This window comes from Rhinolophus sinicus, chromosome 10 (assembly GCF_057876585.1).
Source record: "Rhinolophus sinicus isolate RSI-liver-muscle chromosome 10, RSI-T2T, whole genome shotgun sequence".
NCBI lineage: Eukaryota > Metazoa > Chordata > Mammalia > Chiroptera > Rhinolophidae > Rhinolophus > Rhinolophus sinicus.
This window is the reverse complement of record NC_142510.1, coordinates 7,369,496-7,397,485: the sequence shown is the minus strand read 5'-3', so window position 1 is coordinate 7,397,485 and position 27,990 is coordinate 7,369,496. Positions and strand designations below refer to the sequence as shown.

At 45.4% G+C, this 27,990-nt stretch overlaps 1 protein-coding gene across 4 annotated transcripts in view; it reads left to right on the top strand.

The window, feature by feature from the left end:
* The window catches only part of SNX29 (sorting nexin 29), a 426,403-nt gene that overhangs the window by 11,744 nt on the left and 386,669 nt on the right, over positions 1-27,990 (top strand). For 3 of the 4 annotated variants that reach the window (XM_074322948.2, XM_088801234.1, XM_088801235.1), the window contains exons 1-3: positions 869-970; positions 2,976-3,028; positions 18,884-19,008. In XM_074322948.2, the coding sequence (XP_074179049.2) occupies positions 884-970; positions 2,976-3,028; positions 18,884-19,008 (265 nt within the window). In that variant the 5' untranslated portion in view covers positions 869-883. Of the gene's footprint in view, positions 1-868; positions 971-2,975; positions 3,029-18,883; positions 19,009-27,990 lie in introns of those variants that run through there. The other variant, XM_019715145.3, reaches the window with a different exon arrangement.

Genomic DNA, 27,990 nt, shown 5'->3' with positions numbered 1-27,990 from the left:
TTGAACAAAGGGGCGTATGTGGTGTGTTAGAGGGAGGAGCTGTCCAGCACTGGCTCGCCAGCAAAAGGATGTCGGGGTTGGTGTCTTGTGGTGCCCTTGGCCGTCACTGCTTCATGGAACCAAGAGGCTGCTTGGTCCCACCCCATGTCTTTATGATTAAGGCATGAAGGATGGGAGAAGGAATGAGGAAGCGATTAACAGCTGTTTATCAGGATGGTATACTTTTCCCAGAACCCTCCAGTGCACTTCCGCTTATAGCTAGGACTTCTTAAGGTCAGTATTATGAGAGAGACTTAGAAAAGGAGTAATTAGCTTTTTAGCGTGTACTGAAGAAGGCAGCATGGGAAAAGGGTGTTGGGGACGATGGAGAGGTCAGCCAGTGAGCAGTGCCTGCTGTGCTGGGAAACCTGTATTTTAAGTTAGACTATTGGTTCTCACCTGGGGCAGTGTTGTCCCCCAGGGGACAAATGGCAGTATCTGGAGACATTTTGTTGCCACAACTCATGTGTGTGTGTGTGTGTGTGTGTGTGTGTGTGTGTATACATGCACTAATGGTGTCTAGTGGGTAGAGAGGCCAGGGGTGCTGCTAGACACCCTACAATTCATAGGGCAGCCCCCACCACAGAGGATTATCTGGCCCAAATGTCAATAGCACCAAGGTTGAGAAGCCCTGAATTGGACCATTGTTCAAACTGGGGACCGTCGTTTTGCTCTTTCCCTTGAAGCAGTCATCTGGAAACGGTCAAACGTCATCGTAATGACGCAGCTTATTGGTACCTGGTCTTGTTATTGAGATTGTTAAAGAGAAGGCTGGTGCTATTGGGGTCAGCCGTGTACTACCCGTCAGAAAGTCTTAATAGGAGGCTAATGCCAAACAGAACTAATGAAATCTCATTGCATTTTAGGATCACAGAACAATGACTTGAAAAGACAATTTCTGCTGGAGCGACTGCTGGATGCAGTGAAACAGGTAAGAGGAAAGCTCACGTTTGACCTTGAGATCAAGTAGTACTGTCATAATTAATGTAGGAGTCATTTCTGTCCTTCTGTAGACAGACTACGCCTGTCCCTGTGTATCTGGGAACAGTGAGGCCAGTGGTTTCCCCAGGAAATGGGAGAGCAGGTGGGGATGGAGGCGCTCCTGTGTCCTGACCTTCCAGAGCTCTGGAGGACCACGTCAGGGATGTTCCTTAGAGGAGGGCACTGATGTGGGTTTCAGTCTCATTGCCAAGCAGTGTTAGGGCAGCTGGTACGGGGGTGCTGAGGTGGTTGCCGTTAGCATCCCGTGAGCATGCGCAGAGACAAGGCGGGATGAGCCACGCCCAGGATCCCCGATCCTCCAGAACTCTGCTCTGATTGGCCAATGCTGTTTTGATGCGGGCTTTTGGCTGGGTGGGGAGTGAGCTTTGACAGGAGCTGGCTTGGGTTTGCCTGCCTGCATGGGCCGGACGTGCACCATCCACTGCGCGCTCCTCATGTGCTGGGCTCTCTGCTGAGTGCTGGACGTTTAACCCTGCCAGCAGCCTTACCAGATGGTTCCTACAATTATTTCCATTTTACAGCTAAAGAAACTGAAGCTCAGAAAGGTCCCGTAACTTGCGGAATGTGTTATAGTTAATCAATAGCAGAGCTAGGGCCTGGCCCTGGGAAATGTAGGTAGCTCACATTTTGGAAGGGGCTGCGGACAATTCCATGCGTGTAATCACAATACAGGGAGGTAAGTGCTTTACAGAGGTGTGTGTTGTGAGTTGGTGTGAGTGCAGAGGATTTCGCCTCTGCCCAGGCCTTGGGGCACCCTGGTGTGGTGGTAAGGACACCGGCCCAGGTGAAGCGGGGGTCGAGGGTCAGCTTCATCTCCCCCAGCTGTGTGTGCTGGGATGACTCACGAGCCTCTGGGCGCCCCTCTTCTCCGTAATCGGGTCACTGATCCCCACAGGGCCGGTGACGGGCTTGCATTTGTTAAAGCCGGTGAAAGCCTGCCCAGCGCCTGCTCCACTGTAAATTCGGAGCCCACTTTATGCGTTTCTACTTTCTTTGCTCCAGAAATGGAAAGTGTGACAACGTGAGAAGGCAAGTGGAACCACTGTAAATGCAGCAGTTAAACAGAAATACATGGGAGCTTACTCCCAGAGCCGCTGTTACTATTATTATTTGGGGAGGTGAAAGTGTTATGTATCTGCCTTTAAAAAATCAGCTTTATTGAGGTATAATTTGCATACAATAAAATACACCAATTTTAAGTGTGTGGTCCTATGAGTTTTGACAAAGTATCATTTAAAATTCTGTGTGTGTGTGTGTGTGTTGGATAGTAAGCTCAGGAATCTTGGAAGCCTGCTCCCCACAGCGGAGAGTCTGCACCTGTCAAAGAGAGTACTGGATAGAGGTGATGACTGCACAATATTGATTGAGTTGTATAAATAAAAATGGTTAAATCGGTGAAGTGTATGTTACCACTGTTTGCCACAATTAAAAACAAAAGGAGGATACGTTGCTTTCGTTCCTACCCCCCTGTAAGTTGTCACCCAGCACAACCAGACGACTTGTTTGAAGCGTGATTCACGCTGTCGCCCTTTCCTAACCAGTGATAACAACTTTGGGGCCCTGTGAACAGGGACCCATCGCTGCAAGTCTGTGGATGTTTTCATTATTTCCTGTCCACAGCTCTGTGTCAGCTGTTGACACATAGAAAAAGCTTCCCAGATAAGGTGCGGAAAGCTGTGTGCCTTTGTTTTCCTCTGTGCTGTTTTCCCACAAGGCGTCCTTCTGTACACATGGGTGATAAGGGCTTCCTTTAAGTGGTGGCTGGAAGGCTGTGTGTCCCTGGGCCTCTGTCTTGGGTTGACACCCAGGGCAGGGGGAGGCCCTGGGGGTTCTGGCCTGTGTCCCTCAAGACCCCGAGGCCTGTGTGTGCTGTTTTGTGACGTTTGAGTGTCCCATCCCAACAGCTGGTCTCAGCAGCTTCTTTTTCCGTGCAGTGCCAGATCCGCTTTGGAGGGAGAAAGGAGATCGCCTCGGATTCCGACAGCAGGTAAATACGTGATTTCTAAAACCGTTTACCATCAAGAGCAAAAAGGTGGCCAGAGATGACCAGCTTCTGTACTGTATTTTACCTCTGCAGCCAAGTGGTGCCGTGATTAAATTTGGGTGATCTGTAGCTGTCTCTGCAGTGATTAGTGTAAAATATTTCCAGTTTCCCATAGTTCTCCTTCTTGGATTCTGTCCTGAGGGAATTACTTGAAATACCTTTCTGCATAACATTATTTTCAGGGTAATTTATAATGATGAAAACCAGAAATCTGAATGCTTGGCAATTGGGAAATGGTTAGTAAAGAGTAGTGCATCAGTAGAACGAAACATTGTGTAGCCCTTAAATTGATGTCCCTACAGAGTTTGTTTTGGGCAGGAAATGTCTATGTAGAATTTAAAAATTATATATTTACTAAAAATAACAAGAGCAGGATACAAACTTACATGGACACTGAGTGATTGTGGCCGTGTTAACTCTGGCAGCAAATGGACCAAAATGTGGGCAGAGGGAGTGTTGGAGTTAAGAATATTGGAAATCTTTATAATTCCTCATATTTTATACTGTGATCATGTGTTCCTTTTATAATTAAAAAAACAAAACCAAGTCCTAAAAATTGCCACTGACCTTGGTGACCCAGGAAAGGCTGACATAATTGCATTAGCTTATAACATGGACTGTGAGGAGACACAAAGGTTTTGGCAGCAGCAAGAGATACGCAGGCCTTTGCTGGAAATGCTCTGTGAGTCACTGGGAGCCTGTGCTTTGCGACCCTGGAGTGGCAGGAAGTGCATTCCTGCAAAGGAAGGGAAGGGAAAAGAAGGGAGATGGGAAGGGGATGGTAGGGGAGGGTAGGAGAGAGGAGGGAAAGGGAGGGGAGGTGGGGAGGGGAGGGGAAGGGAGGCGGGATGAGGCAGGGGAGGCGGAAGGGAAGGGAAGGGAAGGGAAGGGAAGGGAAGGGAAGGGAAGGGAAGGGAAGGGAAGGGAAGGAAGTCATTCGCTTAGCACTCTTCTCACCCTGGAGACTGTCCGCGTGGCACCCTCTTACCCAGCCCACCCAGCCTTCTGCTCCTCTGTTCCCTACTCTGTTCTCTCACACCCTCGTTCTTCTGTGACACTTTACCAGCCATGAGCAAAGCATGTAGCTCTACATTTTGGTAGAGCCGTGGGGACTATTGGAAACTGGTGCAGATTTAAAATGGTGCCCCCTGCCTTACGCTCTCTATCTGTTCTTTGTTTAGTTTTTCTCCGTAGCACTTATCACCAATGAACAGACTGTACATTACGCTTTTTAATTTTGTTTATTTCTGTCTCCTGTACCATAACGTCAGCTCTGTGCCGGCAGGGAGGTTGGGCTGTCTTGTTCACTGATGTATGTATCCCCAACGCCTAGAAGCATCTAGAGGTGCCTGGTAACAATTCATTGTTTGGTCGAGTGTGTGCATTGCATCGCACCATAGTCAAGTGTTTAAATACCTGTGCCACCACAAGGCTTTGGAGCTTTGAGGGCTGAGAGCAGCTTCTCCATTTTGTTAATTCTCCATGTGTGGCACCAATATTTTGGGGCTGTTGCACGTTAGGTTCCCGGTATACATCTGTGGCGTTAGATCGCTCGACCGATTTATTGCTTCAGTCTTCCTGGGGGCTGTGGATATGCCCTGGGCAGGCTGGTGAGAGAGCATGGTCTCTCAAGGCCTGGCTTTGAAGCCTGGCGTTTCCTCTTTCCAGCTGTATCACCTGCCTGACTTCTCGAGCCCTCAAATTAGATCTACTGTGATATTGTGATTTATAATAAGAAATATATATTTTGTCCTTTGTCCTTATTCCTAGGACTCAGCTCCTAAAACCCCTGGAATTTCCAAAGTGAGGATAGCCATAAAGGTGTCTTTTGTTATGTCTATGTAGTAACTTTCCTGAAATCACCAGAGGTGGGGGCCGGTTGCCAGAAGAACCAACCATATGAATTGGAGGTTGGAACCTTCAATCCCCACCCCCACCCCTGCGGAGCCCAGGGAGGCTAGAAATTGAGTTCAGTCACTAACGCCAACGATTGACTCACCCATGCCTTGGTCATGACACCGCATAGAAACCCAAAAGGCCAGGGTTTAGAGAGCTTCCGGGTGGGGCAGCACGGGGATGCCCAGAGAGTGGCCTGCTCAGAGGGGGCATGGAAGTGCCACACCCCTTCTTCACACCTCGCCCTTTGCATCTCTTTCATCTGGCTGTTCCTGAGTTACATTCTTTTATAGAAATCTGGTGATCTAGTGAGTAAAATGTTTCCCTGAGTTCTGTGAGCTGCTCCAGCAAATTAATCCAACCTGAGGAAGTGGTCGTGGGAACCTCTGAGATCTATAGCCAGTCAGCCCGAAGCTTAGGTGACAACCTGGACTTGTGACTGTCACCTGAAGTCAGGGGCAGGTGCAGTCTGGTAGGACTGAGACCTTACCCTGTGCCAGCTAATGCTGTCTCCAGGTAGATAGTGTCTGAATGGACTTGACTTGTGGAACGGACAGCTGGTGTTGGACATTGGTGATGTGGGGAAAACCCGCACGTTGGTCTTTGCCTCGCCTGCTGTGGGGATTCAGTCGCATACTGTGTGTCAAAGCGCCAGACGTGTAGGCGTGTTAGTTTCATTCCATCTGAGGTCCTTGCTTCTCAGGAGTGAAGTTTGGCTGGACACTTGTTACCGCTTGTGACACCGACCCGCGCTGAGGCACATGGGAGATGACAAAGAGAATGGAAGGCAAAGGTGAATAGTGAGCCTTCTGACTATTTTCTTTTGCTCTCCAAGGAACAGCTGAAGATGCAGGATTTCTGTCCATATAACTCTGGGCATAGCTCTCAGTCCCCCCGGGAAAATGGAATTTCTTGTATATGTTTCTTCCCACATCATTCTCCTCTAGGAATCGAAGAACCTGTGTCCACTAAGAAACAACGGATAACTGGAAGAGGTTTTTCTTAAAAGGCCAAGTGTTGTCTTTGAATGCATAAAATTTACTGTCTAGGAGCAGTTCTAGGCAGGACTCTGAGGTTTGGGCTTGTGGTTGCAGCCAGAGAGTCCAGCTGGTTGGGAGAACAGCAGCAGGAACCTTTGGAAGGAGGGCACACTGGTGTATCTGCCAGGGCTCTTTGGTAACAAGCAACAGAAACCTACTGCACTTGGGGATATTGTGAGCCCATGCAATTGATGGCAGGCGAGGTTTGGAAACAGGAGGGAGTCATGCAGCTTTGGGAGGCTCCTAAGTTGGAAATAGGAGCTGAGAAATGGTCTCCTAGCAGAAACCGTGATCCAAATAAGGCTCTGCTGGTGGAGTGAACACCAGCTGTTTTCAGACTCTCGTTCTGCTCAAGATTGGCATTCGAAGGAGGAAGCACCTGATGCCCAGTTTCGGGTCACTTGGCCACCCCCCAGCTGCCAGCAGAGGGATTTAGCTGAAGGAGTTTCCTGGGACCCTGATGGCTGTATAGTGCAAAGATGTCTACTTGTCTGCACCATCCCGCTGAGACAGTATCCAGGGAGGAAGAAGTGCCCCCTCAAAATGACATCTGGGGGCTGTTCTGGAGGCTGAATGGATGCCGGGGGGCCAAAATGCCCAACGGTTGTCCCCTGTTGCTGCTGTATTGAAATGACCTTTCTCGTGACAGCACTGTGTGGTTGGGAGATGTTCACGTCTGTGTCATCAGTCTCATTTGATCTTTGCAATGACCCTGGGGTGCAGGAAAACAAGAGGGGGGTCGTTTTCTACTTTTACAGACACGAAAGCTTCGAGGCCGGTCATTTGTGCAGCTTTTGTTTATCATGTCCTAAGTGTCGCTGCTGGCGGCACGGGCTGAGGTCCGCTCGGGGGCCGCATGGTTGTGAGGTCGTGGAACGGCCCAGAGCTCAGACTGCATGTTTTCAGCATGGGCCCCACTCTCCACACCCCGCTCCCTCTAGTTTTGCTAGCAGTTTCCCAATTGAGAGAGTTGTGTCCCTGCAAATGCTCACCGTTATTTTAAGTGTTAAACGTCATAGCATTAAATCCCTTTCACTTGCCTAGTGGCTCAGTTATTCTTCCAATTCCTTTTAATTCTTTTATGTTATTGGGGGAAAGATTAAATTGGGCTGAATGAAATTGCTAATGCTTGATCGTTTTTAACCTACAAAAGTAACAGTATCATACAGTTCCACTAACTCATCTGTCTCTAAACTTCCCTTTAAACAGAGTGTGCAGGTTTTAGGCTCAGTCCTCCCCTGGCCGTGGCAGAGATGGAATTTAATACTTTGTTTTATTAATAGTTACATTTACTTTGAGGACCACTGTGTTTAGGGCCCATGACACCAGCTTTCCATTTGCAATAGCAATAGAGCTTTACCTTTTAAAACAGGCTTATTTTAAGGGAAAAAAGGATGTCAAACTCAAGACAAGTATATACCCTCAGATGTGACAGAAGTGGCCAAGCTGTTTGTGAATGACCGCAGTTTGGGAAAGAGTGTGCCGGCAGGTCTGCTGGTGTTTGGTGTTTGGTGTTTGAGCCTACGTGATGCACAGCGTTTTTCTGCTAAAACCAAACCGCACAGTGTGAGTGTGTGAGTGCTCGTGTGTGGGACAGAGATTTGTCTGATCTTGTGAGATTACACAGCAAGATGCCACAGTCCTCACGTGAAGTGTAAAATAGCGTTTACGTGCAGAGGAATGACAGGTGGGGCTTGTTTTGCCCCATCAGGTTTTGTCCTTAGAAACCTCAGGAGGAAGTGGCTGCAGTCGCCGGGCTCCCTAACGCGTGTGTTTCTCCACCTCCCTTTCTGTTGCTGTTTCTCCTCTGCTTTCCCCTGAGAACAAAGACCCATTCTTGTGCTTCATTAAAATTATTCCACATTCTGTCAGTCCGACTGGCCTGTGGAGAGGCTGTAAACATATCTTTTGAATGGTTCGCCTTCCAGAAATAATGGCCCAAGCGCTCAGCAGGCACTGGACGTTACCTCAAAGACTCATCTACGCTAGCGTCCCACAGAAGCATCTTCTTCCCATGTTGAGTTACAGAACGTAATCTGGAAGTTTTCCCTTGGAATTACAAATAGCAACCCAAACGGCGGGGTGGCAGAATGAACGTGGCATTTGGAGCTCAGACTTTGAATCCTGCTGTTGCTGGTTCTGAGTTGAGCTGGACTGTGGGCAAGTTTCTGACGTTCTTGTGCCTCAGTGTCCTCATCTGTGAATGGGGACAGTAGTCACGACATTCTCTTCATGAAGTTGTGGGTTAGTGCCTGTGCCACCCTTAGAGCAGTGCCTGGAGGCCAGTAAGTTTTCAGAAATTGTTAGCTATTGTTATTGTCATTATAATTTTATGTCAAGTGTCTTGACACTTGGTAAATACTCTGCACACTGGGTCTCTTTGCCACTGTGGGTGGCAATGAGTTGGCTTTGGGTATTTGTGTCAGAACATGTAGAAATCGTCAGAAGACCATGTCAGAGGAAATCAGAGGAGAGCATGCCAGGGAAGAATGATTTGTTTCTGGTGATCTTTTTCTATACCTGTTGAGGAATTAGGAACATTTTTGAACTTTTTAGGAAGCTGAAAAACAAAACCAGCCGCCCCTTGCTGTTCCCCAGTGTCATTCTCAGCACGGTGGCAAGCTGTCACGTGTGCGAATTTTCCTCTGGACACTTAATGAAACCAAATGGCTTTTTCAGGCATTCCTTCTTTTCTAAATGTCTCTGGATGGTCAGCATGTGATTTTCATCTTCGGTGCGTCAGCAGTGTCTTAGCCTTTTGTTAGTTTGAGGTGTTGACTGGGTGGCTGTTCTAATTCTTCCCATCCTGGCCAAAAAGTCCCAAGGTTTATTCCTCAGACTCTTCCTCCCCCACCCTGAGCGCTTTTATTTCCACTTTGAGGCTCTGTGTTAGGTAGTTCCACATTGCATCCTCTTCTATTTTATTATTTTGATCAAATGAATTGATTTTTTTTTTTTTTTTGGAAAAAGTATTTTTTTAGCAATTGGGGAGCTCTAAGAAATTTAGCAAGTCTGAGTACATTTTCATGTCTGAATTTTAATACATATTTATATTGTGTGTGTGGCTCGCTGTTGAGAGCACGGCTTGGCCCACAGGAAACAACACGTAAGCACTGTCATTCTCTTTCTCATTGTCATCGCTATCACTATCCTGGTGGTGGAGAGATGCCGTGAGCAGGAAGTATGCGTTTTGGTGTCAGACATACTTATCTCCATGGCCACCGGGACACAAATCACCAGTTACCAGCTGGGTTTTTGGACTTCCTTAGCTTCTATCTAGGCCCGCAGCACCGTCTGGAAAATGAGATGGTGATCACGGTACCACTTCCTAGGGTTGTAGGAAGATTAGTTAGATATAATAATGTTTGCTTGGCACACCCAGTAAGAACTTGATAAACTCAGTCCATTTTCTTTCTGTGACTAGACATACCAGGGTTTTGGCTAATTTGGAAACTAAAGGCAGAATGATTGCTCATTAATTCCTTAACTTCACAGATATTTATTTATAGATCACTATGTCTGTATTGAGGATGCAAACTGGATGAGATGGTTGTTGTCTTCAAGGAACTCAAAATTGAGTCCGGAAATGGACATGTGGCTTGGGGACAGTGTGGTGGCCTGCAGGGTAATTACACAGTACAAGTGTGAGAGGTGTGTACAGGGTCTTTAGTGGTCAAATGGGCAGGATGGGAATTCCAGACAGTGGGAATGGCACATGCGTAGGTGTCATGGATGGTGTGTCGCATGTGTCGGGAGATGGGCCGGAAAGTCATTACTAGATCCTTCTCTTGATTTCATGGGAAAGTCTTTGAACTTTATTAATTAGGGTATTACTTCTTAAACTGTGGTGATTTGTGTAACATTTTCACATTTTTTTTGGCCATTTCTGTCTACCACCTGAGGCCAGAGAACCTACTCTGGTCTTGTCATCAGTAACACCGTCAGTGGAATCACGACTGGGGGCTGGTTGTATTTTTTTCTTGACACCTTAACAGCGTTAACATAAGAATGTTCATCTATGTTCCCCCTAAAATCATGTCATATACTGTATACTCGTAGCAAAGTGTGGTGTGGGTAAGAAACAAGGAGAGTGACAGCTTTGCATTTCAGAAGGCAAGTTTCTGTTCCGGGTACCAGGGGGTGGGCGGGGGGCCACGGGGTCGGGGAGAGCAGTGAGAGGGCTGAGGGGAGGTGATGGGAGAAGAGATAGAAGCATTGAGAAGCCTTAGGACTGAGCCTTGATAAGACAGTGACCGCCTGGACATAGCGCATGAGTCATAAATGCTCTGGCGCTAAGGTGCGGCCGGAAATCAGAAAAAATGTGTGTTGTTTCAATTGCTTTTTTTTTCCAGTGAGCTTTTGGTGTGGAGTCTTTTTCTCCCAGGCTGTGGACTCTGGCCAAATTTGGGGAGTCCGTTGGCCCTGACTTACTCTCACGTTTCTGTTTCTTCATTTCCCGTTTATTCACTCCTTCTGCATCTAGGCGTTCTTGGTTTTCTCTATTCCCTTTTCCCCTTTTGATTTACTGGCTCCTTCAGCCGATTTCTTCTCAGCTGCCATCTTCTGTTCCTGATTTTGAAGCTCCTCATCTGCCAAGAGAGTTCCAAGAGGCGTTTGCAGCCAGACCAAGAGCTAGATGTCTGTCTACTCCAGTTACTGTGTTTCTATGACTTTTGAAAATGGCCAGAAATGATGATTTAACCCATTTAAAAATGAGTTATTTTTCCAATTTCTGGTTCCTCTCCTAGAACATTCATTTGATTTGGTTTTACATGTCTGTCTGCCTTTCTCAAACCTTCACACGTACAGTATCTTGTAAACTACTGCCTCGTGAGCTTTCACTATTACCAAGTTTGCATTTTTGTCAACTGTTATTTTTTTTTTTCTGGCCTGTTTTTTTTCTCTATCATGTCTTCTTCCTCCCTTTGGGCAACTTAAGTTAATGATCAAGAATTATTTGCCCTATGTTTTTTTTCCTTATTCATTAATCTTTTACAAATAAAATATACATGTGTGTAACACACAGGTTTTATTGCCATTGGTTTACAAAAATTGAATTACGTGTATACAGCGTTCTGCATCTGTATTATCTCTTGTAGCACCATCCTGTCAAAACCCTTCCAAGTTGTAGTTCTAATAATTATTCTTATTAGGCTGAATTATATTGCATGATGCAGATATATAAACAATTGCCGATGAAGTAATACTGAATTTGTGTGCAGTTTTTACTGTGGTGGACAGCGAAACAATAGACACCCTTGAGCAGCTTTGCTTATATACTAAGGATTTTATTTCTTTATATGGATTTCCAGGAGTTGGGTTGCTTGGTCAAAGAGAATATGTGCTTAGTTTTAATAGTTGCAGTCAGGTATCTTTCTAAAAATTTCTACCAGCAGTGCAGGAGACTGTCCTTTACTTTTTTGTTAACGATAGATTTGAGTGTTGCTTCCAAGTTGCCTCAGTTTGATGGGTGAAAAGTGGTGGTACACTGTCACTTTAATTTACATTTCCTTGATTGCTAATGAATTTCAGTATCTTTTTCTTTTAATGTTTGTTGACTATTTGGCTTTACTCTTTTGTGAAAGCATCTTCATATTCTTTACCCATTTTCTTATTGGGTTATTTGTCCCCTTGTCAAGTTATGAGAGCTCTTTGTATATTATAGTAACTAATTAACCTTTCCTCTGTTTTCTGCATTGTAAATTCTTTTTTCCAATCGGTTTGCCCATTATCTTTGTAAGCACAGATATAGTATCCATTGTAACACCACATTTAAAAATCTTTGCATGAATAAATGTCTTTTAACTGACCATTCCTACCTACTAGTTTCTGGGTTTTCAGTGTTTTAAGTTCTTCCCCAATGTTAGAGTGTGCATATGGTCTTTTTAATTTTCTTGTAAGATTTTTATTATTTACAGTTAATCCTTTAATCCATCTGGAATTTATTTTTGTATCGTCTATGGGATAAGTCATGGATCCAATTTTAGTTTCTTCTAGATGGTTGCCATCTTTTCCATGTATCCTTTTGGCCCTTTGTCTCGGGGCTGCAAGTTCCTTTCATCGCACTGACTTAGCCCAAAGAAGGGGTGCTCAGGGCCAAAGCACGGAGGACTGATGGAGAGCGCTGTGCTCCTGTGCTGCTCTGGTCCTGGGACCCCTGGCAGAGCAAGGAGTGTGGGCGCGAGGCTGGTGTCATGCTGAGGAGCAGGTACCGTCTCAGCCCTCATTACCCTTCCTCTAGACGAGTTTGCCGGAATTTTCAAGGATGCTTACGTCCACCCGCAGGATGGCAGACATGCAAGGAATTGAGAGGACATTCTCATCGGATCCCACTCCTTTTTCTCTTTCCCCTCTGCCCCTTCAAATGGGAGTCATACCATTGATATTACTCTGTAATTTGCTTTAAAAAAATAAACCTGGCCATATATTTCGGACATTGTGCCAGGCCAACAGATAACATAATGGTGCGCTTACCACCAGTGGCCTCTTTATGTGTAATTAGAAAGCAAAACCAATGCCAATTTTAATTGTATACTTTCATCAATTATGAGGCATACCTAGAGTTCAGAGATGTTAAAATGTGGGGGAAAAAGGTGCTTCTTAATGTCGATTAAGTATCGTAGCTCATTCTTTTTAAATTTGTATGGAACATTTTGCAATGTGGAGGTGCTACACCGTACGATTCTCCTGTTCCTGGAAATCCAGGTTGTTTCTAGCTTTGTTTTTGCTTTTGCTGTTGTAAACAGTCCTGCAATAAAAATACCTATCTTTGTATTCCTATCAACAGTACCCATTCACACATATTCTTGTTAGATCCTTGATTGGTCTTAAAATCCATAGTCCTAAATTGATATGTTGGTATTGTGACACTTTCTTGGCCACTAGTGAGACTGAATATCTTTTCATATGTTTATTGGCCAACTGTATTTCTTCCTTTCGTGATTTGTGTGTTCACCTTCTTTAATTTTTTTTATTTTCATTTTTTGAGTTGCTTGTCTGTTTTCTCATCCATTTGTAGAAAGCTCTTCATGTACTATAATTGTCAATCCTTTTTTTTTGATAGTTATATGTGCTGTAAATATTTTCTCCATTTATTGTTTTACCATATTGATGTCTTTTGCCATGTAGAAATTTACAAATTTAGAAATTTTGTGCAGCTAATTCTCTGAACTTTTAAAACTTTGGTTTTAGAGTAATCTGTCCTGAGGGTCTTATGTATTTTTCTCTATTACTTTTGCATTTTAATTTTTGCAGCTATATTTGTCTTTGATCTTGATCCATCTGAATTTAGTTCTGTCTGTGGTTTGAGGTAGAAGTTTGACACAGTCTTGTAGCCACTTGTGTCAGTGCCTCTGGAAAGTAACCCACTCTTGCCCAATGAAATTGAAGTGCTACCGTTATTATATATAAAATATTTCCATATTTATTTGGATTATTAGGGGGTTCTCTCTACTGGTCCATCTATTTGTTTATCCCTGTGCCACGTCCTTCCTGTGGTTATAATTGGAATTATATTAAATTTATACAACCATTTGGGAGGACTTGATATTTTTATTTTAATAAATCTACCCATTCAAGAAAATGGTATCTATTTATTTTGATCTTTATGCCTTTTAAGAAAATGTTACGGTTTTCTTCATATAATACTTGTATCCTTCTTATTAAAAATATGATTTATTTTACTTTTGTTACCATTGTGAATGGAATTCAATCAATTTTGAATGTTATAGTTTCTTTTATTGCAATATTTTTTATTTGTGGGTAAGAAACATTTTTATAACTTTATACAGATCTACTGTTTTTTACTTATCATTATAATCTAAGCTTTTAATAAAATGGTATTTCAAGTTCTCTATAAACATTTAGAATAGTCAAATGGTTTTTCCTCACCATAACTTTTAAACCATATTTCTTCATTCTTTATAGCTCCAGGTAGCAATATTTCTGGTTCTTAGGACATGATACTTTTGTAATGCTTGTTTTAGAAAAATGCTAAGTTCAGAAAAGCAAAGAGGTAAGAAAGATATCACAAGTAATTTTTTTACCAAATGGCTCTTAATTCTTTTCACATAATTCCCTTCAGAATGTTTGTGGGGTTTTTTTGAGCATAAATGAGAGTATACTTAATATACAGTTTCATATCATGCTTATTTCATTTTATATTGTATTATAAACACGTTGTCTTATCATTATAAGCTCTTGGTAAACATTTTTAAGGCCTAAATAGCATTCGATTATATGTTGTGCTATCATTTATTTAACCAGTTCTTTAAGTGTTAAATATTTAGGTATTTTTTTTAACTTTACACTAGTATTAAACATTATTTAAGATAATTTTTATCTTAAATTTTTATCTGACTTGTAGATTACAGATGAGGATTGATTTCTGCCAGTAAAATTCATGGGGTAAAAGGTATGAGCTTTTTTGGGAACTTAATTTATGAAACATAAATGTAGGGCATAGCCCATTTTAAGTGTTTGTCATGTAATGGCCTTGCTTTGCAAGGCTAGTTGATAATTCTACTGTCTTAAATACGAGACATGGCTAAAGCTGTCAACTGGCTAATTTTTATGGATACAGTTGACTCCTTTTCAGGTGACATTGAAGCTTTCCATATGAGAATAGTCCAGTCCATTTTCATGCTTGTACTTGGTTATTCCCAAAAGGTTCTAACAAAGCTGTACCACAGTAAAAAGGATTAATTTGAACGCTTCTGTCACAAGGTTAATTTGGTAGAGTTTGTAAAAAGGCAGCGTTTACTGCTGATCCTGTCTGTTGTTCTAATATTTGCCATAAAAAAAAAAGCACAAGAGTCTTAGGAATCTTATTATAGACTAACATGGCAGGTTAAGCAGTCTTGAAATATAGGACAAAGCTCAGGAAAACCAGTGCTTGCAAAATTTTATCAGTAAGCTAGTTAAGCTTGTAGTGTCCAGCTGTGCTGGTATTGGTGGACACTTTTAAATTCTGCAGGAGGAAGTTATTTTATTTTTCATTCATTAACTCCTTCACTCCTTCATTAAACATTTACTGAGCACCTTGAGGGAAGTGTTTTTTTAAAAAACAACTTTATTGAAGTCTTATTTGCATACCATAAAAACCTACCCCTTGTAAGTGCAGTGATTTTTTTTTAGAGTTAATTTGTAGAATTGTATAACCATCACCATAACCCAGTTTTAGAATATTTTTATTATCCCCAAAAGTTCCCTTATGCCAGTTTATAGTTAATTCCTGATTTCACCCAGCCCTAGGCAACTACTAATTGACTTTCAGTTTTTATACGTTTACCTTTTCTCAGCATTTCGTGGAATCCTACAATGTGTGCTTTATGGGTCTGACTTCTTTCCCTTAGCATGATATTTTCCAGGCTCATGCGTGTTACGGCGTGTACCAGTACAGTGGTACTTTGGTTTTCAAATGTCTCCAATGACGAACATTTTGGTTTATGAACGCTGTAAACCCGGATGTAAATGCTCCGGTTTTCGAACACGACTCAGAAGTTGACCATATCACATGGCTTCCACTGAGTGCAAGATTCTGAGGCCTAGCTGTTAGCTGTTTTCGAATGTTTCAGAGCTCGTGGATTACGTTAAAAAACCGAGGTACCACTGTACTTTATTCCTTTTCATTGCAGATAGTACTTCACTGTATCAATACACCACATTTTATTTACCCATTCCTCTGGTAAACAGCTGTATGAATAAAAAGTTGAAGTGAATTCCTTGACTGATGCGTTTTGAAAACATTAAGACATTCACTGTTGATTAAGTGCCCCACTTCGTCAGAAAACATGCCCCCGTTTATTAACATCTGGTGGAAGTTAGATGCAGTATCATGCCCTGGAGGCAGCCTACCCACCACTGTGATGCCGGAGAGCACTTAGCAGAGAGCATTCTGGGAAATAGGAGAGCCTGAGATGAGAAAATAAAGAGCTCCAATAAAGCCGGTGCCCCTTTCATTTTGCAGGAAGTATCATATAACTGAGTAAAGATGAGAAAAATGGAAAACCTTAGGGTGACATGGTCATAAATCAGTCCCTGTCGTGTGCTCACCACAAGCAGCGGGCTATTGATTCATGAGGTTAGACATGTGTGTTCTCCTTGATTCACTAGTCTTAACTGACCTGGATTTGGATTACAAATTAGACAAGATCTCCGGAGATGCATCTCTCACCTAAATATACATCAAGTCCACATTCTGAGTTTCCAGAGGGGAGCGATCATTTTGGTCACATTTACGACAGACATTGTGCTAGGTACTGGGACAACTTAGATGAATGAGACATGGTCCTTGCCGTCAGGGAACTCAGGTTAGCAAGAGGAGACAGCTGTGGGAAGCAAATCAGTAACAGAGAGATTCACCAAGTCCTGTAGTAAAAAGATGCTCTGAATGAGGAAGCATCCAGGAAGGCTTCCTGGAGGAGGAGACCTTTGAGCTAAGTCTTGAATGACCAGTAGGTATAAGCTTAGGTCGTCAAATGGGGAGGTGAAAAGGGGACATGGGAGGGTGTTAAGTAGAATGACCTTCAGCAAGGCAGGTGTCATAATGAACTAATTATAGGATGGGGCCCACTGGGGTTTTTTGATGTGTTAGGTAGATTGTGACCTGTGTACATCTGGAAGGTAATACTGCTGATGTAATCCACACCTTGGCGGCTGGGTTTGTGCTGTTCATCTGCATTCCATTCCCCTCAGGGGCCTGGTGTTATCCAGAGTTGTCAGGGCAGTTACTGACTCGTGCATTGGAGCCAAGCAAACTGACGGGGATTGCTGAGTTAATCATTGTATTTACAGATGATTTGTTTAAAGGTACAGGCTGTGGTTTATTATGGAGAACTATACACACAGTCCAAGGTTGGGGTCTCCCCCCTTCCCCCCAAGACAGAGCCCTGGTCAGGCTCCATTTTTGCTATACCTCTGTTTTGGTTCCTTTGGGATTTAGATAGTTTGGGTATCCCAGCTCTCAAGAAGCCCTCAAATGTGTGTGCCTGCGTGGCTACGTAGAGAGACGAGCATATGCACATCTAATATTTAAGTGACATCTGTCCAGCAAAAAGGATTGTTTCATTGTGGGGGAATCAAGATTAATGACTCATTTACTGACCCACTGAAAAACCATTTGTGGAACGCATGCTCTGGACCAGGTGCCGGGGAGCCAGGAAGACCAGGTAGAAGGTGGGGACCAAATAGTGTAGTTGAGGACAAGTGGTAGGTTTGGGAGGCTAAATAGGCTTCCTTTCTGGGCACTGCCAGCTTTGCTCATTGGCAGTGGTCGCCTCGAATGCTGGCGTGGACTGGTGAAGGCATGGAATGGAGAGTAAATGTACTAGTGCTGGTATTTGCTGATGCTGGGCTGGGGTTTTCTGCTGTAGACATGACTCAGGTAAAGCTTGGGTATGGGAGGGAGAAGGCTTTTGTCTTCCAATGGAGCATGTTTGTCTTGGTGGTGTGGGGTGTGGCAGGATCAGCGTGGGGTGGATAGGACTGCAGAGCACATATTGCTGCTAATTTTGTACTGATTGTGTGCTGTCTCTTAAATGTTTTAAGCCTCAGTTTCTTTAAGTTGTAAAATGGAGAAAATAATACCTGCCTTACGTATATCATAATGTTGATGGAAGGAGCTAATGAATCATGGGCATGAAAATATTTTGCCACCCACAGAATGATAAACTCTTGGAGTATTATTACTACAGGTGTGGGGGTGGGTGGAGTAGGAAATGCCTGTCGTTAGGCAAGGTTGCACTGGATGGTGGTGGCCTCAGGGCCTTGGCACTGGGCCCCTCTACCCAGCTCGCTGACTCTTGTCACATCCAGGTCTTAACTCCAATGTTACCTTCATTCATGCCACAGAGCCTAAGCCCGTCTCTGCCCTGTCTCCACTTACCACCTCATCCTGGTTTATTTTCTTCAAAGTTCTCATCGACTAAAATGGTTTGGTTGGCTTCTTTGTTTGTGTATCTCCCCCTGCTAGAACTGTGCAATGTGGTGAGGCAGAGACCGTGGCCTGTCTCGCTCCCACCTTCCTGTCCTCAGAGCCTAGGGTAGAGCCTGGCACATAGGAGAAGTCCAGGATTTCTTCACATTTGTCGCATCAGTGAATGGGAGGGTCTCACAAGTCCACAGATGCAATTGGGCTGGAGGCCCAGGATCCCTGGGAGGGCCGTTCAGAATCCAGTGTCGTTACTGTGGGCTCATCTTTTTGCCAACACGTTCCTAAATCTCCAATTTCTTTGGTTATTGAGAAATGAATTCAATAAAATGCACAGTAATTATAGCTTAATTGAAAACTCTGTCAATTCTGGATCTGACTTCACAATGTAATCTCTTACAAGATAAAGAACAAGAATCAGAAATCATATTATTTTTTAGTGTATGTAACAGGCCATGAAATTACGCAGTGTTTCCAATTTGGCAGGCTGGTGAATTCAATCTCTTAGAAGATAATCTTGTTCCTTAAACTACATGTGATATAAGCTTGAGTTGAAATTTGTGAATTGGATAAAATTAACATCCAGCCTGTCCCCGAACTGATTTGTTCTTAAATTGGCTTTTTTTCTTTTCTTCGCCCTCCCCTGCTGGTTGGCACCAATTCCATTTTCCCTTGTTTCTTGTGAGTTGTTATTGTGCTTTCGGCAGTCTTAGGAATATGCTGGACTGTGTGGGGCTTCTGTGAAATGAACATACACAGAAGAGGTGTGTGGGGCAGCCTGTCAACTCCATGTCAATTACCGGCCTGTAAATCCAGGTGTCTGGTTGCACCTTCACACCTGGCCACGCGCTGGCTCCCTGGAGATGCTGGGGCCACCCTGCTTGTTTGTCTCCCTTCCCACAGTGGACTGATGAGTCACTGTTTCTCTTGCAGGGTGACCTGCCTGTGTGCCCAGTTCGAGGCCGTCCTGCAGCATGGCTTGAAGAGAAGTCGAGGACTAGCCCTGACGGCAGCCGCCATCAAACAGGCAGCAGGCTTCTCCAGCAAAACCGAAACAGGTACCGTTCGGCCAGATGCGGCCCGGAGGGCGCTCTCTTTCCTCTTGCTCTCACTTTATGTTTTCATAGTGAGCAGGGCAGTCACTGTAGGGGCTGCTGGTGCAGAAAGCCATGTGGAAGGATGTCCATGTGTCAGTAATGGGGATGTCTGGCGCTTTCATTTAAATGAAGTCATCCTCTGTGCAGAATTCTCAGAGCCACATGTTGTGGTTCCTGAAGGGTTTGGGGGCCTGCAGCCAAGGTGCTTGTCTCACCACTGTCGTGTGGCAGTTGCTGGGAAATTAATAATCTGTTTTAATTTTATGCATGGGGAGAGCATGACATTTCATAATGAAATCCGTCTTCAGTAACAGCCACAGAAACCACGCCGGTGTCTGAGCTTGTAAGTTCTGCTACCGTCCGTTTTAAAGTCGTCAAAGCATTTCCCAGCGGCCATGTGCTCCTGTGTCACTGAATGGCAGGGATAACGCTAATAATAAAAACGATGAACATTTAGGAGAATTTAGTGCACGCCTGGCGCGTTGTTAGTCTTCTGGTAGAGGAAATCATTCACTTCTCACAACAGCCCTGTGAGGAGGATGAACCTTTATTTTCTCCACTGTACAGATGAGATGCTGTTGAGAGTGATTTGCTTTGGACGGGAACCTTCCAGTGTATTCCATCATGTAAAAAAACATCCTCCGTCCTTTTCCTCCCCCCACATTTTGCTTGTGTCCCCTGCTCTCAATCCCTGAATCTTTCTTGTCACTGTGATGGTCCCTGTTGAGTAAAATGTGTCATTTTGAGCTGGTTCCTCACCTGTCCCAGCTGAAACCCAGCCCTCACCGTGGTTGGGGGAGGTGTGCAGAAATCCCCTGCACTCCGGACCCTTTGCCTTTCCCTCTCCCTCCTGTTGGTGTAGCTCCCTGCCTTTTCCTGTCTGCCCTCCAACACACCTTTGATTCCTGTTCATCTCACCAGTCGCTCGTTTTCATAAATGCATTTGGTTCCTGTTGGGTCAGGGGACAGTTGCAAGAGGGATTCTTGTCGCCGTTGATTTTTCCCTGTGCTCCTGGGTCCCTCCTTTAAAAGTCAGAGATGTAGGGGGCTGGTTCAGAGAAAAGCCTCGGTGCTTGTAGAAACCCCTGCCAGCTGTGGCCACCTCAGAGGTCAGCCTCCGTTGTCTCACGTCCAGGATACTTCCCTGGGCCTCTGCATGGGGGTGGCCGAGGGCGCTGCACTGGTTGATGAGCTGTTCCAGGACATAGCTTTTCCCACCATCCCCCTCGGCTTGCTTGGCCCTTGGATTTCTTCTCATTCCCATCTTCCCTGTGTGTGGGGAGGTGCCTTCATGAAACCAGTGCGGCTCTGGGTCTGCTTCCATCCACGTGAGGGCCGCTGCCGCCTGTGGCAGAGGCAACTCGGACTTTGGAGTCGGACTGGGAGGGTGAGTCTGGTCTGAGCCTGGGGGCGCTGGGGGGTTTAGTTGTTTTTACCTGTAGAGACAGATAGTCTCGTCTACCTGGGGGCTTGTCAGGAGGAGTCCGGGAGAATCGCATGTAAAGAGCTGCTTCAGTTCATAGCACCTAATAAATGTTTAACCAGTCGCCCTTCTTTCCCCAGAACACTTTTATCCTCCTCTTCCATCTCATCCCCTCTTAGGCGCTGACCTTTTGGCTGTGAGTAATGGCTCTTTCTGTTCCCATCAGACGAGAATTCTTGTCTTTTTGTTACTTGGCTCTGATAGTAGAGAAGTACCAGCACGCTGACAAGGCAGCTTCAGGTTTGCGTTCTTGCCACTTTCCCGTCTCCTGGCCTGGTTTCTGCACCTGCATCCCGAAGAGACTGATGTCTGGGTCTCTGGCTTTGTTTCCTGCTGAGGAGGACGCACCGGGCCACTGCTGAGACAGTGAGAAGCAGGGGAAAGACCAGACTGCGATAGCTCTGGAGGGGCTGCCGCGGGCTTCTGCCTTCCCTGCTGGCCGTGCTAGTGAACAGTTCACTGGTCCAGGACAGTCCAGGGCTGACTCAAGCCTCTTTCCTGCTATTGAGCGTGTGATTAAAAACCTCACAAGAGAAGGGAGCAGGTGGTCTTTCAGCTGCTAAGAGCTGGGAAATACGACATCAGTGGCTTCTTGAGGCTGTTCTTAATGCCACTGGAATGACCCTTCCAGGCAGAATGAAGAAAATGACATATGAAGAGAAGAATGGGTGGAAATGAGCATTGTTCTGCCCCTTCGTCCCTGCCGGCTGCTGGTCAGGCCCTCGATGTAGCTTAGCAGTTTCTATCAGACTCGCAAGGCAGACGGCAGGGTTGACATCCTGGCTCAGGGACATACCACACAGGAGCTCTCTGGGACACCCCTCTCTGTGCTCCTGTTTGCTCATGGATAAAATAGGGTTAATAACAGCCCCTGCCTTGCAGGCTGGCGGTGGGGACTCCATGAGAAAGTGCCTGCAAAGCCCAGGCCTTGGTACGGAGCTGCGGGAGCTGGCACTTGAGGAAAACATGGTGATGACTTTCCGGGGTAGACGATGGTGTCCTTATTTTTCAGACGACAACAACAAGGCTCAAATAAATTGCCCAAGTCCCACCGCTGGGAAATGGCAGAACTGATGTCAGGCCCATGTCAGGTTCCGGGCTGTTCCCAGCTCGCCCTCCCCTGGCGTCGGGCCTCATGCCCATCAGTGCTCCTCTGCAGCCACTCTCGCTCAGTTCACTGCATGGAAAGTGACAGGAGAGAATAAACAACAGTAAATTCATCCACAAGCCTGCTGCATTAGCTCAGTGTACAGATGAGGAACATTGTTACCCTTTCGAAGAGAGAAAAGCAGCTGAACTTCAAAGGAAAGGCTGAACAAAATGACGTCGTTGAAAATCACAATACAGTCGAGATTCCTGGGAGTCGGCCAGAAGCATGACTGCATTTGGCCGTCTGCGGATAGGGTGCATGCGGGACTGAGTTTGGAAATTGGTGCCTTGTACAGCATACGTGAAAAAAAAAAGTTTTTTTAAGTTGCCAATATTTAAAAATTATGGGATGTTATGTTGAAATATGGATTTCTGGCTTTTCTTAAACTTGAGGACCTGTGACTCTGGGCCCGCCTTTAACTACTGACTTTGGTTGGAGCCCAGTCAACCCCCTGCCCTGTAGAGGGGGCAGCGCCCCTGTCGCCACACTCTCTACCTCTCCCTATTGCCCCCAACACTGGCGATGAGTGTGGGTTGGCATTTAATTTTGCACTGTTGTTATTGTTCCCACTGTTCTTACCTAAAATTCAGTGGATTTTAGGCGTAAACACCGCTCAGATTGTAAGCCTTTGCAGTCAGTTTCTAGAGTGCTGAAACAGTTGTTTTTGTCAGTTTTGTCCAGGTTTATAGTTGCTTTTTGGGGAGAGGGTTTGTTAGTGCTCATCTGGCTGTAGCCAGAAGTCCCTTGTTTTTTTGTTTTCGTCTCCTTTTTTAATACACTCTTGCCTTTGTGCGTGCCTGGTGTTTTCAACTGAATGCCAGATGTGAATAAAGAATTGCAGAGATGATTTGAAGTTTGGGATGATGTTATCTTTCTTCAGAGGGGATTTACTATTTCTTCTCAGGCAATTAGAGAAGAGGACGATCTATTTAATCCAGCCAAGGATTGAGCCAGTTCACATGTGGGCTTCAGCATTTGTGAGGGCTGCTGCCTTATTTCTAGGATGCAGGTCTTTGGGGTTTCTGGCTTATATCAGTTTCCTAGGGCGGCGTGACAAATCTCCACATCCTGGGTGGCTTCAAATGACAGAGAGAAACATATTCTCTCACAGTTCTGGAGGCCAGGAATCTAAAGTGTAGGTGTCAGCAGGGTAGGTTCCTTCTGGAAGCTCTGAGGGAGAATGTGTTCCTAGCTTCCGGTGGTTGCCACAATCCTTGGTGTTTCTTGGTTGGTCGCTGTTCCAATTTTGGCCTCTGTCTTCACTTGGCCTTCTTTCCTCTGTGTCGTGTCTCTCTGTGCCCTCTCCTTAGAAAAACACCAGTCACACTGGATTTAGTTCCCATTGCCCTCCATAGGCCCTCATTTTAACTAATTACATCTACAAAGAGCCTTTTCCCATATGAAGTCCCATTCTGGGGTTCCAGGTGGACATGCATTTTTGGGGGACACTGTTCAATCTGGGACACGGCTGAATCCTTGAGATGTTTACAGTGCTGTTCCTCCTTGGCAGGCCCTGAATTCCATTTTTTTTTCTTTTTCTTTTCGTCCCTGTGGGAATTCTGACAGCTCAGCTTACCTTTTCATGGGAGCAGTTCTATAGTTGGAAAAAGCCTCAAGGGCAGAACAAGGCTCTAATGTAGGAAGGACTCATATCTATGGACTTTGCTTCTCTCCTAGGCCTTCAGTTTTAATTAAAAAAGGTTGTCTAGGTTTTTGCATTGCTGTTGTTTCTGTGGGAGAGTTGGTCTGATCCCGGCTAATCTTCCGTAGCTGAAAGTGGACTCTTGAAGTGACTCTTTCATTGTGTGCCTTTTCCTTTTGCCAGAGGTGCCACCTTTGTGTGTGACTATCTTTGGTTCCTTTTCTACACATCAGGTACCAGGGTTTCCCTTGGAGATAAACTAGAGCCTGGGAAAGGGAGTCTGCAGCCCGTTTTCCCTCAGTTCTGTGATGATTTGAATCGGTGCCTGCAGACCTCTCCCATTCCCTAGTTTGCTGTCTGCCAGGTGTTTTTGTTTTATTTGTTTTCGGCTTAGCATTCAGGTTTCTTTTTGTTTTTGACTTGGGGAGTTTTGCCCTGACTTATGAAATGTTGGTAAGGCAGACATAATTGTAAGCAGTTATGCTAACTCAGCTTTGTCTTGCCCAGTATTGTTGGCGGGCTTGGCAAGCGGTGAGCATGCCAAACTGAGATCCCCTTGAAGACATCGTCCAGGTAGTGGGGTTACGAAGGCCCAGAGGGGCTGGGGATGAGGTTACGCAGTGCGTCTCTAGGATTCAAACCCCAGAAGTGAGAGAGAGTCTGCTTGTCTGGAGGAGCCGGTTCCTCTTACTTCGATAAGTGACTGGATTTGTCTACACAAACGATTGCCTCGGTTGGTGATGGTGAGATGGGAGTCTGCGTTTTCAGAGTCTGGTCCTTCTGTGTGTTTGAACTTTCCCTTCTAGTTATGCCGGTTAGCGTGAGTGATTATAGCAAACATTGGTTTTCCCCCACCCAGCAGTTCTGTCCCTTCTTTTTTGGTCATAGAACTCTGATTTTGTTCACATGTTGGGTGGCCAAGAGCTCCAGGCCTGCAGCTAGCCGCGGGGGGAGTGAGTCCGCATCAGATCAGGCCAGCTGTGATAATTATCAGCCTGCCGGTAGCTGGTCAGGAATAGACATGAGGTGCAGTTCTGACCAAGGAGAAGGAGGAAGTCTGGAGGGGCTCCTGAGACCGTTCCCCACTGATGGAGCAGAGACACAAGAGAAGGCTCATTGCAGGGCCTTGCAGTGTTGTTTGTAACTGTGATGTTTGGACGTGTGGGAATGATCTTGCAGCCACGAAGGGGGATAAGTCTGAGGACAAATGCTAGTACACCAAGGATGGCAGCTCCGAAAGATGGGCAGTACCTGGATCCTTGATAATGTCACTGAGCTACTGAATTAACCAACGGTGGCTCTGCCCAACTGCTGGACATGTTACGTGAAATAATAAATTCCCTAATGTTTTAAGCCATTTTGAGTTTGATTGCCTTTTACGTGCATCCCGTAACATCCTAACTGAAACAATAGAGAAAAGTAAAAACCTTAAAAAATCAAGTCAAAGGCCTTTGCTCCAGAAACGGGAGGAGAGACGTAATTAGCACATTAATCTTTGAAATGACACCTGGATGTTTTCTGCTCTTTCTGTAAATAAAGTTTTATTGGAACACAGCCACACGCATTCATCTGCTTACTATCTATCTATGGCTGCTTTGAGGCAGAGTGGTGATTGAGACCACGTGGCTGGTACAGTCTAAAGTAGTTACTATTTGGCCCTTTACAGAAAAAATTTGCCACCCCCTGTCTCAGAGAACAAAGGACAGGGGATTCCACTTTATCTTACATCACACATATTTAGTTGTCTGTTGACCATATGCCCCACTGGATGGTAAGCTTTGGGAAAGCAGAGCACCGTGTCTGTTTTACTTCCTCTTGACTTTCCAGCTCCTAGAATAGTGTCTGGAAATACACAGGTTCTCCAATAAAAATATGTCCAATAAGTGCACTTCGGATGGAAGGAAGAGCATTACTCAATGTGCCTGGCACTGTACGTCACGTTTCCTGCGTTGCCTTATACGAGGATCCCTCCAGCGTGCTACTGAGCAAGTGATTCATTTCGGAGAGAAAAGCAAAAATTAATTTTTAAATTGATTAAAAATTAGTTAAAAGTGATCGAGAGCTCTGCGTAGGCTGGGCTTGGAATTGGTGGGTCTTGCAGCCATTGGAAGCCAGTAGAGAATGCAGCGTGGAACAGTGAATTCTTTCCCCTTCTACTGGAGAGAGAAGAACCGCTGCAGTTAGTGGCTGTCTTGGTCCATTCAGGGTGCTCTAACACAGCATCACAGACTGAGTCGCTTATATACAACAGCAACTTATTTCTCACAGTTCTGGAAGCTGGGAAGCCCAGCATCAAGACGCCAGCATGGTTGGTTGAGGGCCCTTTTCCTGGTTCATAGCTGGTGCCTTCTCGTTGTGGCCTCAGGTGGTGGAAGGAACAAGGGATCCCTCCGGACCCTCTTTCATAAGGACACTGATTCCATTTGGGAGGGCTCCAGCCTCATGACCGAATCCCCCCCCAAAGGCCCCACCTTCTAATACCATCACCTTTGGGGGTTAGGATTTCAACATAGGAAGTTAGAGGAGACACATTCAGATCACAGCAGTGACAGTCCATGGGCATAATCTCGGAATTTGATGTTGCTGTTAATCAATAATATATTCTCATCAGGTTATGCGTTGGCAGTCTATTTACAAGGTGGTAGGCACGATTTAGCACATACCAGAGACACACTTGCTGTAGAATTTAAGTTTAATCTTGGTTCAGTAGCCTTTGGCACCAGCGACCCTCTGACCTTGACACACTGCGTCCCCCTCTTCTGCAGTGCCTGACCTCTTGGCATACTTGCTACTTCTTCGCAGATCCATCTTGGCAGATCATTTCTATATACTTAAATACTATCATTCGTCTCTGATTCTGTTGTTGCCTCTCATTCCTACACATGCCGTCGGAGTTCCTTGGTGAAAATATCTGTCTCTGGGTTGATCCCTCTAAGTTGTGCCTCCGGCAGCTCACTCCCGGGAGCTCTGTCTCCCTCTTGCAGGTCTCTGTTTGAATGGACCACGGGGCTGTCAGCCTCCACGACTGAATCCTCATCATTTCCCCACATTTGCTCCCGTGTCCCTCGCTTCGTGAATGGCTCTGCCCTTCACACAGGACCCCTGGGCAGCCCTCGGGCTTCCTCCCAGCCCCCTCCTCCTCCTTCTCCTCGGCCCCCAAACTAGACCTTCACAAAGCACCGTGTTCTGCCTCTCAGATGGTCCCCTAATCCACTCACATTTCCTCCACCTTTAATGAGTTCTCTTCTCTCCCCCAGTTATGTCTGTCTGCCTTCAATCTCGGTCAGCTCCAACCTACTCTGCGTATTACAGCCAGAGGAGTCTTACATAACCGACTCGCTCTTTCACCTAAAAGAGTCGGGACAGAGTTGACGTGGCTTCGAAGGTCTGCCCCCTACCAGCTTTGTCTATCTCTGCTCTTCCTCTAAACCCTGCCACACACCCAGGGCTCTCATGCCGTGGGCAGGTCAGACATTGCAACGCTTCTATCCAGTTGATAAAGAAACCATGCCCTGATTCCCACAGGTTCCCCTCCCGGCACAGCCCCTGCCCGGGGACCCCCGGGACCTCCCCACAATTCAACAACCACATCGTTAACGCTGGATACTCTGGGGAGAGCATCTTTGTACGACTGTCTTTTCATTGCTCGGTGCCTCTGCCCAGTGGAGATGGTTAAATGCTAAATTCTGAAGAGCCCTCCTGGTTTCTGTAACCCGGAAACTCTTCATGTCTGGTAGTACCCTGTGTTCTTTCCCTTCCACTGCTCTTCCTCCCCAACCCTCACCGAAATGACAGCTGCTCAAACTTCTATTTTCATTCTCTCTCTCTTTTAAATTGTGATAAAATATACATAACATAAAGGTGACAAATCTAACGATTTTTAAGTGTGTAGTTCAGTGGCGTTAAGTACATTCACACTGTACAACCGTCACCACTATTCATCTCCAGAACCTTTTCGTCTTCCCGTATCGAAACTCTGTACCTGTTAAACGATAACTCCCCATTGCCTCCTGCCACCCGCCCCTGGCCACCGCCATTCTACTTTGTGTTTCTATGAATTTGACTATTTTCGGTACTTTATAGAAGTAGCCTTGTGCAATATTTGTCCTTTTGTTTCTGGCTTGTTTCATTTAGCATAATATCCTCAGGGTCCATACATTTGTAGTGGTGTATGAATTTCCGCTCTTTTTGAGGCAGAATAATTCCAGTTTATGGACAAACCCCACTGTTTATCCACCCATCTGTCCATGACGCCTGGGCTGCTCCTAGCTATTGACTGTTGTGACTAGTGTCCCCTGAAGGTGGGTGTGCAAACAACTGTTCAAGTCCCTGCTCTCAATGCTCCTGGGTGTGTAAACCCAGAAGTGGAATTGCTGGGTCGTGCGGTAATTCTATGTTTAATGTTTTGAAGAAACTCCATACTGTTTTCCATAGTGGCTGCTGCATTTTTACCTTCCCACCAGCAATGCACAAGAGTTTCATTTTTTCCACATCCTCACCAACATTTGCTATTTTTCTGTTTTTGGGAATAGTCCTTCAAGGGGGTGTAAAGTGGTATGTCATTGTGGTTTTGGTGTTTTCTCTCTTGAAGCTTCAGGCCACTCTCAAAAAGTCATTCATGAGCTCCCTACTCAGTTCAGCAGGACTGTTCCCCTCTTACAGGTGCCC